Source organism: Monodon monoceros, unplaced genomic scaffold (genome assembly GCF_005190385.1).
Source record: "Monodon monoceros isolate NGI ecotype Baffin Bay Population unplaced genomic scaffold, NGI_Narwhal_1 Super_Scaffold_9, whole genome shotgun sequence".
Lineage (NCBI taxonomy): Eukaryota > Metazoa > Chordata > Mammalia > Artiodactyla > Monodontidae > Monodon > Monodon monoceros.
In genome coordinates this window covers 17,356,331-17,371,041 of record NW_021703786.1, presented here as the reverse complement: position 1 = coordinate 17,371,041, position 14,711 = coordinate 17,356,331, and the positions used below count along the sequence as shown (strand labels likewise).

The 14,711-nt window shown below is 42.7% G+C and overlaps 1 protein-coding gene and 1 pseudogene across 3 annotated transcripts in view; both read left to right on the top strand.

The window, feature by feature from the left end:
• Positions 1 to 994: 994 nt before the first annotated feature.
• On the top strand, positions 995 to 1,838 carry LOC114888964 (annotated as a pseudogene).
• Positions 1,839 to 7,561: 5,723 nt separating this feature from the next.
• Positions 7,562 to 14,711, top strand: part of LOC114888945 (keratin, type I cytoskeletal 12-like) — a 30,960-nt gene continuing 23,810 nt past the window's right edge. The window contains exons 1-8 of one of the 3 annotated variants that reach the window (XM_029211628.1): positions 7,562 to 8,222; positions 8,604 to 8,686; positions 9,646 to 9,802; positions 10,752 to 10,913; positions 11,015 to 11,140; positions 11,281 to 11,501; positions 12,158 to 12,228; positions 12,704 to 13,157. In XM_029211628.1, the coding sequence (XP_029067461.1) occupies positions 7,686 to 8,222; positions 8,604 to 8,686; positions 9,646 to 9,802; positions 10,752 to 10,913; positions 11,015 to 11,140; positions 11,281 to 11,501; positions 12,158 to 12,228; positions 12,704 to 12,801 (1,455 nt within the window). In that variant the 5' untranslated portion in view covers positions 7,562 to 7,685 and the 3' untranslated portion in view covers positions 12,802 to 13,157. Of the gene's footprint in view, positions 8,223 to 8,603; positions 8,687 to 9,645; positions 9,803 to 10,751; positions 10,914 to 11,014; positions 11,141 to 11,280; positions 11,508 to 12,157; positions 12,229 to 12,703; positions 13,158 to 14,711 lie in introns of those variants that run through there. The other 2 variants (XM_029211629.1, XM_029211631.1) reach the window with 2 other exon arrangements.

Genomic DNA, 14,711 nt, shown 5'->3' with positions numbered 1-14,711 from the left:
GCACTGGCTGTCCCCCACGTCCCTTCAGGTTGCCTGGCTGGTTGGACACTGCACTGGCATGTGGCCACCACCAGATAACATCTAATAACTCCCTTTCATCCAGTTGTATTTGGGAATCTCTCCTCTATATCCTGAACTTTTCATTAACACTTACACCGACTGGTTTATAATTACTGACATTAATCAGCTTCTCCAACTAGGCTACAGCCTCCTTGGCATCACGGAGTGTCTTGGTCATCTCTGAGCCCCATTGTCTTTCACAGCATCAGACCTATTGTAATAGATTCTCAAGAAGTTCTGAATGAAGGACACACAGCCCTGCTTGCCACTTTGAAGCAAGAGAGAAACAACTTCCTGTCCCAGGGGAGCCCTTATGACAAGACACTCTCACTATTTACAGAAATAAAGTGAGGATCAACTGATTTTCCTCTCACTGTACACTTCCCAGGGCTAACTAATGCCAGGTCATTTCATTCACTTCATTTTTCAACCATTTCGCTTCTTTCTATTCCTTTTTCTTGCTCAAGTCTCCATCAAAAATAAAAATAAAATTTGGGCTTCCCTGGTGGTGCAGTGGTTAAGAATCCACCTGCCAATGCAGGGGACACAGGTTCAAGCCCTGGTCCGGGAAGATCCCACATGCCGTGGAGCAACTAAGTCCGTGTGCCGCAGCTACTGAGCCTGCACTCTAGAACCCGCGAGCCACAACTACTGAAGCCCGCATGTCTAGAGCCCATGCTCCACAACAAGAGAAACCACCACAATGAAAAGCTGGCACACTGCAACAAAAGGTAGCCCCCGCTCGCCACAACTAGAGAAAGCCCACACGCGGCAACAAGGACCCAATGCAGCCATAAATAAATAAATAAATAAAAGTTAAAAAATAAAAATAAATTTCAACTAAGAGTTAAATCAGTCTGAGTACCATGGCTTCTTTCAAAGTTAGAAATGTTGTCTTTATGAAATGTCTGATTCAACATTAAGCTCTGTAGGCATGGCGGCATTTGTGGATTTGGACCTGTGGGAGGGTTCCGACCTGAAGGCGCTGCACCGGCTCGTGGAGAATGCCGCTCACCTGGGCTATTCAGTTGTTGCCATCAATCATGTTGTTGAATTTAAGGAAAAGAAACAGGAAATTGAAAAACCAGTAGCTGTTTCTGAACTCTTTACAACTTTGCCAATTGTACAGGGAAAATCAAAACCAATTAGATTTTAACTAGACTGACAATTATTGTTTCAGATCCATCTCACTGCAATGTTTTGAGAGCAACTTCTTCAAGAGTCCGGCTGTATGATATCGTTGCAGTTTTTTGAAGACAGAAAAACCTTTTCATACTGCTTGTACACATTTAGATGTGGATTTAGTCTGCATAACTGTAACAGAGAAGCTACCATTTTATTTCAAAAGACCCCCTATTAAAGTGGCAATTGAGTGAGGTGTGGGCTTTGAACTTGTCTATAGCCCCCCTGTCAAAGACTCCACAATGAGAAGGTACACAGTTTCCAACGCCCTCAATTTGATGCAGGTCTGCAAAGGAAAGAAGGTAATTATATCTAGTGCTGCTGAAAGGCCTTTAGAAATAAGAGGCCCATACGATGTGGCAAACTTACAGTTGCTGTTTGGGCTGTTGGAAAGTGACACCAAGGCTGCAGTGTCCACCAACTGCCAAGCGGTGCTTCTGCATGGAGGGAGAAACTAGAAAAACTGCTTTTGGAATTATTTTCACGGTGAAGAAATCTCGGACATCAGAAGTAGATGATGAAAAAAATAATAATAAATAAAAGAAGTAGAGGATGATTCTCTTCCAGCCTGCAAGAAAGCCAAGTGTGAGGACTGAAACGAGTCCCCCTTCTCTGTCAACACTCCCTTCTGCCATCTGAGAATCCATCAGCCACAACAGAATTGGAACCTCCTTATGATTCACTATTTTCACTTGGAGCTAGATATCAGTAGTCTGTAAAAGCAGTCTTATATTTAAGCCATTAAAATAATAAAACCTGAGAGATTAAGATGGCGAAGTAGAAGGACGTGCTCTCACTCCCTCTTGCGAGAGCACCGGAATCACAACTAACTGCCGAGTAGTCATCGACAGGAAGACACTGGAACTCACCAAGGAGGATACCCCACATCCAGAGACAGAGGAGAAGCCACAGTGAGATGGCGGGAGGGGCGCAATCACAATAGAATCAAATCTCATAACTGCCGGGTGGGTGACTCACAAACTGGAGAACGCTTATACCACAGAAGTCCACCCACTGGAGTGAAGGCTCTGAGCCCCACATCAGGCTTCCCAACCCAGGGGTACAGCAATGGGAGGAGGAATTCCTAGAGAATCAGACTTTGAAGGCTAGTGGGATTTGACTGCAGGACTTCGACAGGACTGGGGGAAACAGAGACTCCACTCTTGGAGGGCACACACATAGTAGTGTGTGCGTCGGGACCCAGCGGAAGGAGCAGTGACCCCATAGGACTGAACCAGGCCTACCTGCTGGTGTTGGAGGGTCTCCCGCAGAGGCGGGGGGTGGCTGTGTCTCACCAAGAGGACAAGGACACTGGCAGCAGAAGTTCTGGGAAGTACTCCTTGGCGTGAGCCCTCCCAGAGTCTGCCATTAGCCCCACCAAAGAGCCCGGGTAGGCTCCAGTGTTGAGTCGCCTCAGGTCAAACAACCAACAGGGAGGGAACCCAGCCCCAACCATCAGCAGACAAGGGGGTTAAAGCTTTACTGAGCTCTGCTAACCAGAGCAAAAGCCAGCTCTACCCATCACCAGTCCCTCCCATCAGGAAACTTGCACAAGCCTCTTAGATAGCCTCATCCACCAGAGGGCAGACAGCAGAAGCAAGAAGAACTACAATCCTGCAGCCTGTGGAACAAAAAACCACATTGACAGAAAGATAGAAAAGACGAAAAGGCAGAGAGCTATGTACCAGATGAAGGAACAAGATAAAACCCCAGAAAAACAACTAAAGTGGAGATAGGCAACCTTCCAGAAAAAGAATTCAGAATAATGATAGTGAAGATGATCCAGGACCTTGGGAAAAGAATGGAGGCAAAGATAGAGAAGATGCAAATGTTTAACGAAGACCTAGAAGAATTAAATAACAAACAAACAGAGATGAACAACACAATAACTGAAATGAAAACTACACTAGAAGGAATCAATAGCAGAATAACTGAGGCAGAAGAACGGATAAGTGACCTGGAAGACAGAATGGTGGAATTCACTGCTGTGGAACAGAATAAAGAAAAAAGAATGAAAAGAAATGAAGACAGCCTAAGAGACCTCTGGGACAACATTAAACACAACAACATTTGCATTATAGGGGTCCCAGAAGGAGAAGAGAGAGAGAAAGGACCCGATAAAATGTTTGAAGAGATTATAGTCGAAAACTTCCCTAACATGGGAAAGTCCAGGAAGCACAGAGAGTCCCATACAGGATAAACCCAAGGAGAAACACGCCGAGACACATAGTAATCAAATTGGCAAAAATTAAAGACAAAAATTATTGAAAGCAACGAGGGGAAAATGACAAATAATATACAAGGGAACTCCCATAAGGTTAACAGCTGATTTCTCAGCAGAAACTCTATGAGCCAGAAAGGGGTGGCACAATATACTTAAAGAGATGAAAGGGAAGAACCTACAGCCAAGATTACTCTACCCGGGAAGGATCTCATTCAGTTTCGACGGAAAAATCAAAAGCTTTGCAGACAAGCAAAAGCTAAGAGAATTCAACACCAACAAAACCAGCTCTACAACAAATGCTAAAGGAACTTCTCTAAGTGGGAAACACAAGAGAAGAAAAGGATGTACAAAAAAAACCCCATAACAATTAGAAAAATGGTAATAGGAACATACGTATCAATAATTACCTTAAATGGGAATGGATTAAATGCTCCAACCAAAAGACACAGGCTCACTGAATGGATACAAAAACAAGACTCATATATATGCTGTCTAAAAGAGACCCACTTCAGGGCTTCTCTGGTGGTGCAGTGGTTGAGAGTCCGCCTGCTGATGCAGGGGACACGGGTTCGTGCCCCGTTCCAGGAAGATCCCACATGCCGCGGAGTGGCTGGGCCCGTGAGCCATGGCCGCTGAGCCTGCGTGTCCGGAGCCTGTGATCCGCAACGGGAGAGGCCACAACAGTGAGATGCCCGCGTACAGCAAAAAAAAAAAAAAAAAAAGCACAGCATAAAAGTCAGTAACTCAATATTCTTTCATTCTGTCACAGGATCTTAAAATGTTATTCAAAGCAAAAAAGAAAGGTATCATCTACCAAGCAATCAGTAAATTGCACAGAGTGGAAGGCTTTTTTGCCGCACCTGGCAGCTTGCAGGATCTTAGTTCCCCACCAGGGATTGAACCCGGCCCCAGCAGTGAAAGCACCTAGTCCTAATCACTGGACCACCAGGGAATTCCAGTGAAAGGTCTGTCTTTAAGAGACAGAACTCAGGAGAAAAATCCTGCAAACAAAGACCAGGAAACTAACCAATCTGACATGAGAAGATGAGCACATGTTTTACTTAATAAAAATCTAGAGATTTACAAATGCCATATAAATAATAATCCGCATTTTGAATATTCTCTAAACTCTACAGAAATGGAAGATGTAATTCTTTTGAACAGTCACCCAAGTTGTAGTCGTATTCCTCTATGCCTCAACTTACATAACCATTTTGCCAACAAGCCCATTTTATACATTCCCACCTTCCTGTATTTTTACAGCTGTCAAAGGAATTTACTTTCACTTCTAAAAACTCTAAAATAGAGGCTTAATTATTTAGCTTAGCCTTCCCTCCCCTCACAAAAAGAAGCCACTGAAGAAGGAATATTTCTCTTCTCAACTTCTGAAGTTGCTCCCCATTCATAATTGGATTCAGAATAAATCTTGGTCAAAGCATACCAGTAAATTAGAGCAAAGTCATTTTCAAATGAAATGAATTTTAAATGACACATTCAAATGCATTAAGGATTAAGTCCTTTCAAGTGAAATAACCCTAAGTGTGCAAGAATGAAGTTTAGCCAAATACTAGGCTCAGACTCAGGATAAAAAATGAAGTAGACATAGCCCTTGCCTGAGAAGCTTACAGTCTAGGATAATATATACGTATAGAAATGCAAAGGTATAATGTGGAAACATAATGTATAGATATTGAACAAGATTATTTAAAATCTACATATAAGCATTAGAGTTGGCAAGTATACATTTCAGCACTAAATTGATTCCAAGTTCAAAAATTCAAGTTAATCATATTCCCGTATTATGTGATATCACGAAGTTACAATTCTGAATTTGGCACATTCCTTCTGACTCTGTAAGCAAGTAATAGTCTGTTTTCATTTCTAGGGCAATAAAATGGATTCACCCTGTCTCAGGGGGTTGCTACTTGTGAGTGACTAATAATTTACACCCATAATGTCAAGTTGCTGGGTGGGAAGCGCAAGTTTAACTAGTACTTCATAAGATCTCTGGAGATGTGGTTACATGTCAAAAAGTATAACTAAAAACACATTTGCCTGTAGGTTCCCAAGATTTCATTTGTGATGCCATTTCTGATAAACCATGAAGAGTAGATCACTGGGTCTCAGGCTGTACACTGAGAAATGAAATTCAAAGAGAAAGCTTTTTTGAAAAGGAAAGAGCTAAAATTCCTGGTTGATGTGCAGGGCAGAAACCCAGTCTGATGATTTGGGGGTCAGAGCGACCCTCTGTCCTTTTTGTTTTCACTGTGTTGTGTATAGAAGGCACTGCAGACCCAGATCCTGTCTTGGCCATCTCCTGGCTGTGTGGCCTTGAATAAGTCACTTAACATCCTCACCCTCCTCTGATTGCTCTTCTGTAAAATGGGATAAACTTTAAGAAGTTGCCACAAAGGTTAAAAATAATGTCTGTAGTTCAACTGCCCAATGTCTAGAACATATTAAGTACACAATAACTACTAATGATTCAAACAAGGACAAGATCAGAAAAAAACGCTTGTAATGCCGGTGATAGTTTAAAGGAATCCTTGGTAAAAATCTCCATATAATGCTGGGGCCCCTGGCATTTCCACTTAACAAGTTTCCATTCTCTCAAGAAATGGAACAAATGGATGGATCATGGCCCCTCTCTTCAAGCTGAGTCTGCATTGGATTGCTGCTTCCTCTCTATATCTATTGTGAATGAGAATATGTAAATTCTGCAAATTTCTTGCTTAAAAACCCCTTTATTTAGACATCCCGCTTGCTTGCTCTTTGTGAAGTGTATAAGTTAGGAGAAAATATGTCCCTTGGCCTATCTCCCTTCTATGAAAAGGTAAAAGGAAGTTGTAGTTGGATTTCACTCTGAGTTCATCATTCCTGTTCCTAGGAAAGTGATAAAAAAAAAAAAAAAGGGTCACAAGATCCTCCCATTTGCCAGAACTGATACTCTAGAGGTCTGACATGGGCTTCAAGTGCAACCTCTCTGCCTCTGCCCCCAAATCACCAGTGGGCACAGCTGGCTCCAACTGTTCACAGGACTATTCACAGAATTGAAGAACCTCACCTTCAGGGAGGCTGGAGTCAGAGCAGATAATATCTGGATATTTGGGGGTTAAGGGGTTGAGGATATGAGCACTGATACAATTTCCATAAACAAAAAGATCAATTGTTTTTTGATACACTAGCAAAGTTGGCGGTAGAGTAATGAACTACCAGACAAGGCTCCTGATTTCATGGAGTTTACTAGGAAGGTCAAACTTCATGTAAAGGAAGACCTGCTGGAAATACTATCATATTCTACTCAAAAATAGCATTTTTCAATATTTAAGAGGTCTTTTTCTGAATCAGAAAAAGAGAAACCGGGCTTCCCTGGTGGCGCAGTGGTTGGGAGTCCGCCTGCCGATGCAGGGGACACGGGTTCGTGCCCCGGTCCGGAAGGATCCCGCGTGCCGCGGAGCGGCTGGGCCCGTGAGCCATGGCCGCTGAGCCTGCGTGTCCGGAGCCTGCGCTCCGCAACGGGAGAGGCCACAACAGTGAGAGGCCCGCGTACCGCAAAAAAAAAAAAAAAAAAGAAAAGAAAAGAAAAAGAGAAACCATGCAACAACCTAATGACAAGACTTTCAAATCTTTGAAAATTTAAATTCCAGTATCAATCTGGAAAATGTGTTTGTTCCCCACCTTCCACCAGTGCGTTTCACAACAGTTTCTGAAACGATATTCTGCCAGAAGATACACTACATCATGATCAGATGGTTTGTATTGAGTTTTATAAAGGAAACAGGTAGGAAGTATGAGTGAACTTTAAGAAGCTTAAGACTTAGGAAGAAATATTCATTACTTTATCCATTCAGCAGTCACTCTTTGCTTTCCTACTGTGCATAAGACACTGGGCAGTGCTGAGAATACAAGCAATGGAATAATTTGGAGACGAAAAATTCCTTATGACAACCTATCTGTACTCCACCCAGATTTCTTCTTTCTATCACAAATATGTAATGGGAACAATTATTCAATTAGTTCTATACCAATGAATTGTCAGTGTGCATAAACCATTTTCTTGTTGAGCTGGCCAAAAAAGGTTGGGGGGAGGGGAGACATATTTTGAATGGAGAGAGTGAACTTTTCAACGGGAACACCCATTCGGTGACCTATAAAAGGTTAGCCTTCCTGTCTTGCTGACACTGTACCATCCCTGGCTGTGGGTCTCTCGAGAAGCACCATGTCACTCTCCGTGCACACCTCTGGGATGCCCCAGTGGCTGTCCTCCCAAAGTGGGACACTGGGCAGAGCCAGGGGCATTTCTGCCTCAAGCATTGGAAGCAGCTACGGGGGAAGTGCCTTTGGCTTTGGAGGCAGCTATGGGGGAGGCTTTTCAGCTGCTTCCATGTTTGCTTCTAGTTCCGGCTTTGGTGGTGGCTCTGGAAGTTCCTTTGCCGGAGGACTGGGCGCTGGTTATGGAGGAGCCAGGGGAGGTGGCTTTGGGAGCCTGGGGATTGGATTTGGGGGAAGCCCAGGAGGGGGCTCTCTAGGGATTCTCTCTGGCAACGATGGAGGCCTTCTTTCTGGATCAGAAAAGGAAACTATGCAAAATCTTAATGACAGATTGGCTTCCTACCTGGATAAGGTTCGAGCTCTAGAAGAGGCTAACGCTGACCTAGAAAACAAAATTCGAGAATGGTACGAAATACGAGGATCTGGAGACCCACCGAATGATTATAGTAAATATTATCTGTTGATTGAAGACCTCAGGAATAAGGTAACAAAATGGCTTTTTAGAGGGCCTTTGGGAATTATTTTTTACTTTTCTTTTTTGCTATTTCAATATTTTACAGTCATAAATCACCTAAAACTTAGATATCTTTCCATTCAACTGTATTTGGAATAATTTCTCATCTTAAGATATTTAGTTTCATTTTATCATTTACCATAAAGTGACTGTTTTTTACACTACCGTTTCTGGGGGAAATGTATGTTTCTTAATTTTTAAATAATATTCTCTACACATACTTTCTTTTAAAAGTTAACTGCCTTAATAAAATAGCATTATAACATCACCTAAAATTTTCCTGTCAAAGATATATTTGCAAAACACTATCTTGTACGACCTCACTTTGTGTGTCTTCCCCTGTTTGGCCAGATCATTTCTGACAGCACCGCAAACGCCCAGCTGCTCTTGCAGATCGACAATGCGAGACTGGCTGCCGAAGACTTCAGAATGAAGTGAGTAGAATAAAAGAAAGACTAATGATGATTGACATGCCCCAGGATCTCTTCTTTTTCTCTATTTTCCTGCCTTCATTGATGGCAAATATTTCCAACCTTCTGCAGTTCACATGCTCCATACATTTAATGTTTTGGTAAATTCACATTGGGCATTCTATTAGAAAGTAACGAGATTCAAACACAATTCACATTACACGTCCTTAGTTATAAAGTACTTAAACCCAAGGCTATGGATTTTCATATTCGACATTTGTTATTGACTCATGTTGCGACATGATAATTCCACCAGTGTCCTAAACTCCAGTCTTCCGTGCATCAAAATGAATTAACAGTGTTTTTGCCTGGGCGTTAAATGAAGTGACCTCTTTCCCGATGACACATACAACTAAAATATTAACCAGGCATTTATTTTTATATTGCCTCCTCCTTTCCCATACACCACCCTCAGACATAAGGAGAGAATACTAATGTCCTTTCTGCTCTGCAAAATTTCCTCACAGGATGTTGCAGTGGTGATGATCCTGAACCTTAGTACGAGTCACTAAAGAAGTATCACTGTTTTAAATTAAACCATGAATAAAGGTTAAGCAAGATGACTAATTATTATCTAATTTCCAACCGCTTTTAGGATTCCATCAGAAACTCCACCTAGAGAGGGGCTGCTACTTACTGTTCATAGCCAAGGCAGCCAGCCGGAGGGGAAGAGGTAGCCTGGGATGCGGTGCTACTGCGGTTCATCGCTGGTAGAAAAGTATCACTTCCTAATTTTTTCACTTCTCTCCCACTGAGTAGCAACCTGTCATTTAAAAAAAGGAAAAGAAAAAGTTAGAAAAGCAAAAACAGTCTCATGCATTACAATGCTGCTAAATTTATATGCAAAACAGCCCTGAAGATCGCAGGGGGCTTATTCAAATGGGTGTGTTGATTCCCTGGACTGTTTTGCACTTGGTTTTCAGATACGAAAATGAGCTGGCCCTGTGCCAGAACGTGGAGGCCGACATCAACGGCTTGCGCAAGGTGCTGGACGAGATGACCCTGGCCAGAGCCGACCTGGAGATGCAGATCGAGACCCTGAATGAGGAGCTGGCCTACCAGAAGAAGAATCACGAAGAGGTGAGCCAGAAAACACAGTTCTCTAAGCTGCTTTTTTCTACCAGACTCAAAAATTACAATTTCAAATTTATAAACCTGGAGTTAGAAGAGATATGCATGATACACTATCTCCCTGTTAAGACGACCATTTGTTTTGAAGTTGTGATGGTGGTTTCTGTTAAAGTTTAACACGTGAGAGGCACTTTTTGTCATTTTCGTCATTTGGTAAGGACAATCAGAATTTTAATTGTCCTGATTTAGTGATTTCTTAAAATATAGTATTTTTATTCATTAGCTAGGGAAAAAATGTTAAAAGGCTGACTTTGCGCTATCTAGTGAAAAACATTCTGGAAGGGTTGAAGAATCAATCTTTTTGTCATAGAAAATAAAAGGAGATACTTATCAAGAAAAAGATATAGTATTTTTACAGTTCAAAAATAAAAGTCTACCAATAATACAGACTGTTATATATGTTAGAGAAACGAATTATACCCAGTGTAATACACACATGGAACTCTGATATACCACAATGTATATAAGTAATCATGCATGACCCTGGCACTAGACTCCCAAAGAGCTTTCCACTGTAAAGCAATGACTATGGTACAAACAGTGGGCAAGCCCAGGGACCGTCTGCAGCCCTCCGTTTGGCAGCTGTAGTTGAAAACCCCGGGTACCTTTCCACCAGGCCTTCCCTTCTTGTAAAGGTTGTGGAGCCCCAAGAAGCGGGGCCAACTCATCCATCAGGCATGGTAGGCACAGCACCCGGGACCCGTGGTGAGTTTAGGGGCCCGTGAAAGTGTCTTAAGTTCTTTCAAAATCAGAATAAAAATACGAATTTTAGGTTAAAAATGTTTGAATATATTATATTGACAGGTTTGTCTTTATACCAACTATGTTTTGTGGAGGAAGAGGCCCACGAAAGTGACAATGGGCCCCTGCGCCCCTCTCTCTCACTCGCTGTCCCCAGGAGCTCCAAAGCTTCCGGGCCGGCGGCCCAGGTCAGGTCAGCGTAGAAATGGACGCTGCCCCCGGAGTGGACCTCACGAGCCTCCTTAACGACATGCGGGGGCAGTATGAAGCCATAGCCCAGCAGAATCGGGAGGATGCGGAAGCCTGGTTCATTGAAAAGGTACCACTAACAAAGACGAAAGGCGTTGATACACTTGCGTTAAAGACCGGGGAAAGGCGCAGGGCTGGCTCACGTCCCCTCCCCCCTCTTTGCTGTGGCAGAGCGCCGAGCTCAGGAAGGAGATCAGCAGCAACACCGAGGAGCTTCAGTCCAGCAAGAGCGTGGTCACCGACCTGCGGCGCGTGCTTCAAACCCTGGAGATCGAGCTCCAGTCCCAGCTCGCCACGGTACGGCGCGCGCCAAAAGCCGCGGCTTCCTTTCGCCTTGCAAAGGAAACGTTGCATCCAAATTAGTAAGGCCATTGGCTGCCTTCCGCATTTCGGTCCCCTCCATTGTTACGTCTGTGCCATTTCCCTCCCCCGTGCAGAAGAAATCCCTGGACGACTCGCTGGCCGAAACCGAGGGCGACTACTGCAGGCAGCTGTCCCAGGTGCAGCAGCTCATCGGCAACGTGGAGGAGCAGCTGCGGCAAGTGCGCGGCGACGCCGAGCGCCAGAGCGCCGACTACCAGCTGTTGCTGAACATCAAGGCCCATCTGGAGCTGGAGATCGAGACCTACCGCCGCCTGCTGGACGGAGAAGCCCAAGGGTGCATAGATAACTGAGGCTGAAAATAACCTCAATGGCTGACGGCCCGTGGACACTGATGCAGTTTGGGGGCAATAGAAGTGGGAAGGGTTCTTTAGCTGACAGAAAATAGCACATCTAGTAAAGACATGCCTTAGATTTGTTAAATGCTCTACATTTTGCAAAGTGTTGTCACCCGTTATCTTCCCTGATAAAAGTTAATAAAACGCTGGGATGAACAATGGCGTCGCAGACAGAGGCATCCTGCAAATGAGCATTAGAAAAATCCACCGTCCGAGTCCTGATGTTAATGCCCCGATGCTGAGAATGACATCAAATCACAGCCACGCAATCACCTCAGACCTACTGTAGCGAACTTTCCAAAAGTAGTAACAGCCTGGACTAGTGGGAAGAATTCAGGACTGTAAATCAGGAAACCCGATCTTCCATTAGTTGCCAGTTTGCTTCACTTTAAGAGCCCATTTTAGGCAGGGTTTGAAAGCAAAGGTACACTGCACCCGCGGATTACTCTCAGGGTGCATCATTCAATCATTCTTAATCAAGGAATGTATAATACTTTCTCCAGTTGGCCATTTTTTAAGCTCAAATAGCAAATTCCTTATTCCCTCTCATTCCAGAAAGTGTCATGTGATATCAGCTCCCTTGTTTTCTTTACAGTGACTGTTTGGATGAAAGTTCCTCTGTGACAGCCTCCAACTCTCAAGCACCGTCAACTGATTCCTCCAAAGGTATGCAGATTCCCTAAGAAGCACTTGGAATAAGTCAGAATCACATCTGTTAATGACTAAAACTGTAAGATCTCATTGAATATTGCAGTGTTATTACTAATTTAAACTTAAAGTATATTTGTATTCAGAGCAAAGAAAAAATATTTATGCATTCCTGCAGAAAAATGAGTAGTCTGTTCTGTGGAAAAACTTTTGGCAAGCTCAGGAAGGAAAAAAAAAATCTACAAAGTATTATGAGAATCATAAACACTTTTTAAATTTTAAGAAGAAAAATATTTTCATTTGTGCACAACACTGAATACATTTTATTAAATAAAATGCATTTCGTTTAGAATGCAAAAGTCACTTTTGAAAGTTTAAATTTGATGGACTGTATCAGTCAATACCTCATTTAGAAGCTTAAGTTAAACAACCAATTTTAGATGAGTATTTGAAACACTAACTTTTGCCCTCTTTGTTCCATTTTTATCTTTAGACCCTACCAGAGCCCGAAAAATCAAGACAATTGTGCAGGAAGTGGTGAATGGTGAGGTGGTCTCCTCCCAAGTTCAGGAAATTGAAGAAATAATATAAAATTTCACAAGATCTGCCCCATGATTGTTTCCTTAGGAACAAGACATTTACAAGTAGAAATTATTCCTTTTAGAGTAAGATGATACATTAGTTCAATTTCGATTTCTGTTTGTTTGATTTTCTTTGGATTCCCTATTCACTTTGAGCCCTTTTTGGCCTTCTGAAACAAAATTTAATTACAAACAATTGTGGAAATGTTGGTCTTTATAACAAATCAAAATTGCCTCACATCTTTCTGGACCTAGAGTAGTCTTAATAAACTTTCTTCTAGTGACCTGGAACATATTTTTAATCACCGGACTTTGATCAAGTAGCATGTTTTTAAAAAGTTAATCTTAATAAAAGATGAATGGTAATAATGTGAAGTGTGTACCTCCTTGACTCCAACAATAGTGTCAAGGGCGTAGAGAGAGGTTTGTGAAATACTAATTATTAGTATTAGATAAACACTGAGATAAAGATGTTGAAGTGGGAGATTAAGTTAAGAAGATTCTTTTAGAAGTTCTTTCCTTTTTACATCAGCCCATCAAGGTTACAAAAAAAAAATTGTATTGTGCACTACACGGGATAACATTTGTCCTATTCTTTTTCTAGCACTTTCTTTCATTCAATCAAGAAACACTAATGAACTCCCATAGTGTGCCCAACTCAAGCCTCGAAGGTGAATAAAGATATGGTCCTTGCCTGGAGGAGTTCCCAATTGAGGGCAGAGATAGACATCCACTGGGAACAGTGATACAGTGAGATAGGGCGGATGGAAGTTCAAAGGACGCTTGGAGGAAGAAAAATTTGTGAGGAGGCAACCAAATGCTTCATACAGAAACCAACCAGGCAGAGAAGGGAGAAAGGGAACAGAGGAAGCACATAAGAAAGGACACAGGGGCGTAAACAAACACTGCTTTGATGGCCTTCCTCCTATTGGGCACCAGCAAGGCCCAGGGTGGGGTTTCTATTGGGGTGGGGTAGACCCACAAGTCAATAACAGATGTCATGTTCTGGGTTGGGGCAGAAGGTGGCCAAAGTCTAAGCCTGAGTAGACTGTGGTTCAATCTGGGTTGACAAATTCAAAACCCTAAAAGGAAAACGAAAGCAAGATTTAACAATTAAGAGCCTGATCTCTGAAGCCAGACTGGGTTCAAATTCTGACCCTAATACTTAAGAGCAAGTAACTCAACCTCTTGCCTGCTTCTGTTTCCTGATCTTTAAAGTGGGGTGAGTTTGTGAAGATTAAGTGAGGTAACATACATAAAACAGTAGGAACGGTCCCCGGCACTTAGAAGCACTCGATATTTGTGTCCTATTATTATTTACTGTGTGTAACCAAAATGTTATGGAGAAACCAGGGGAACTGATGAGCAAGGAGCGTCAAAGGAGCAGAAAGGAGAGGAGAGAGTCAGGCAAACCTGGAGGCATTCCAGCACTGGGTGCAAAAGCCCACAGAAGATTATTATGTCATTTTCAGCTGACTTGCTTCCGTATGCAGCTTTCTGAAGTCACACTTCTTTTTAAATTTGCTAGTGATCTCAGATGCTCCATTCATCTTACTTTATTACGCATGGCAATTCAGCTCTCTGTCTAGACCTCACCTTCCAGAACTGATGCTAGGAGAACCTTACCTTTCAGACCTAAAGAGATTATCAAGGTCTTTTCCTGCACAAGCTCCACAGCCCCCAGGTAATAAATGATGCCACTTCCTGGTACTCAAAAGTGGCTGCAAATAGTTACTTCTTTAAACTGCATCTGTTTTCCTTACAACTACATCTGAATTGTGTGAAACTCCAAGGAGAAAGGGATTTTGCACATGTATAAAGTCGGTGGTCATTTCTTAGCTATTATCCTAGTTTCTCAGCCTTCCCTTCTTTTGGGAATATTTTCTCTACTGGGCTCCCAAAGGCATCACCTCACTGGAA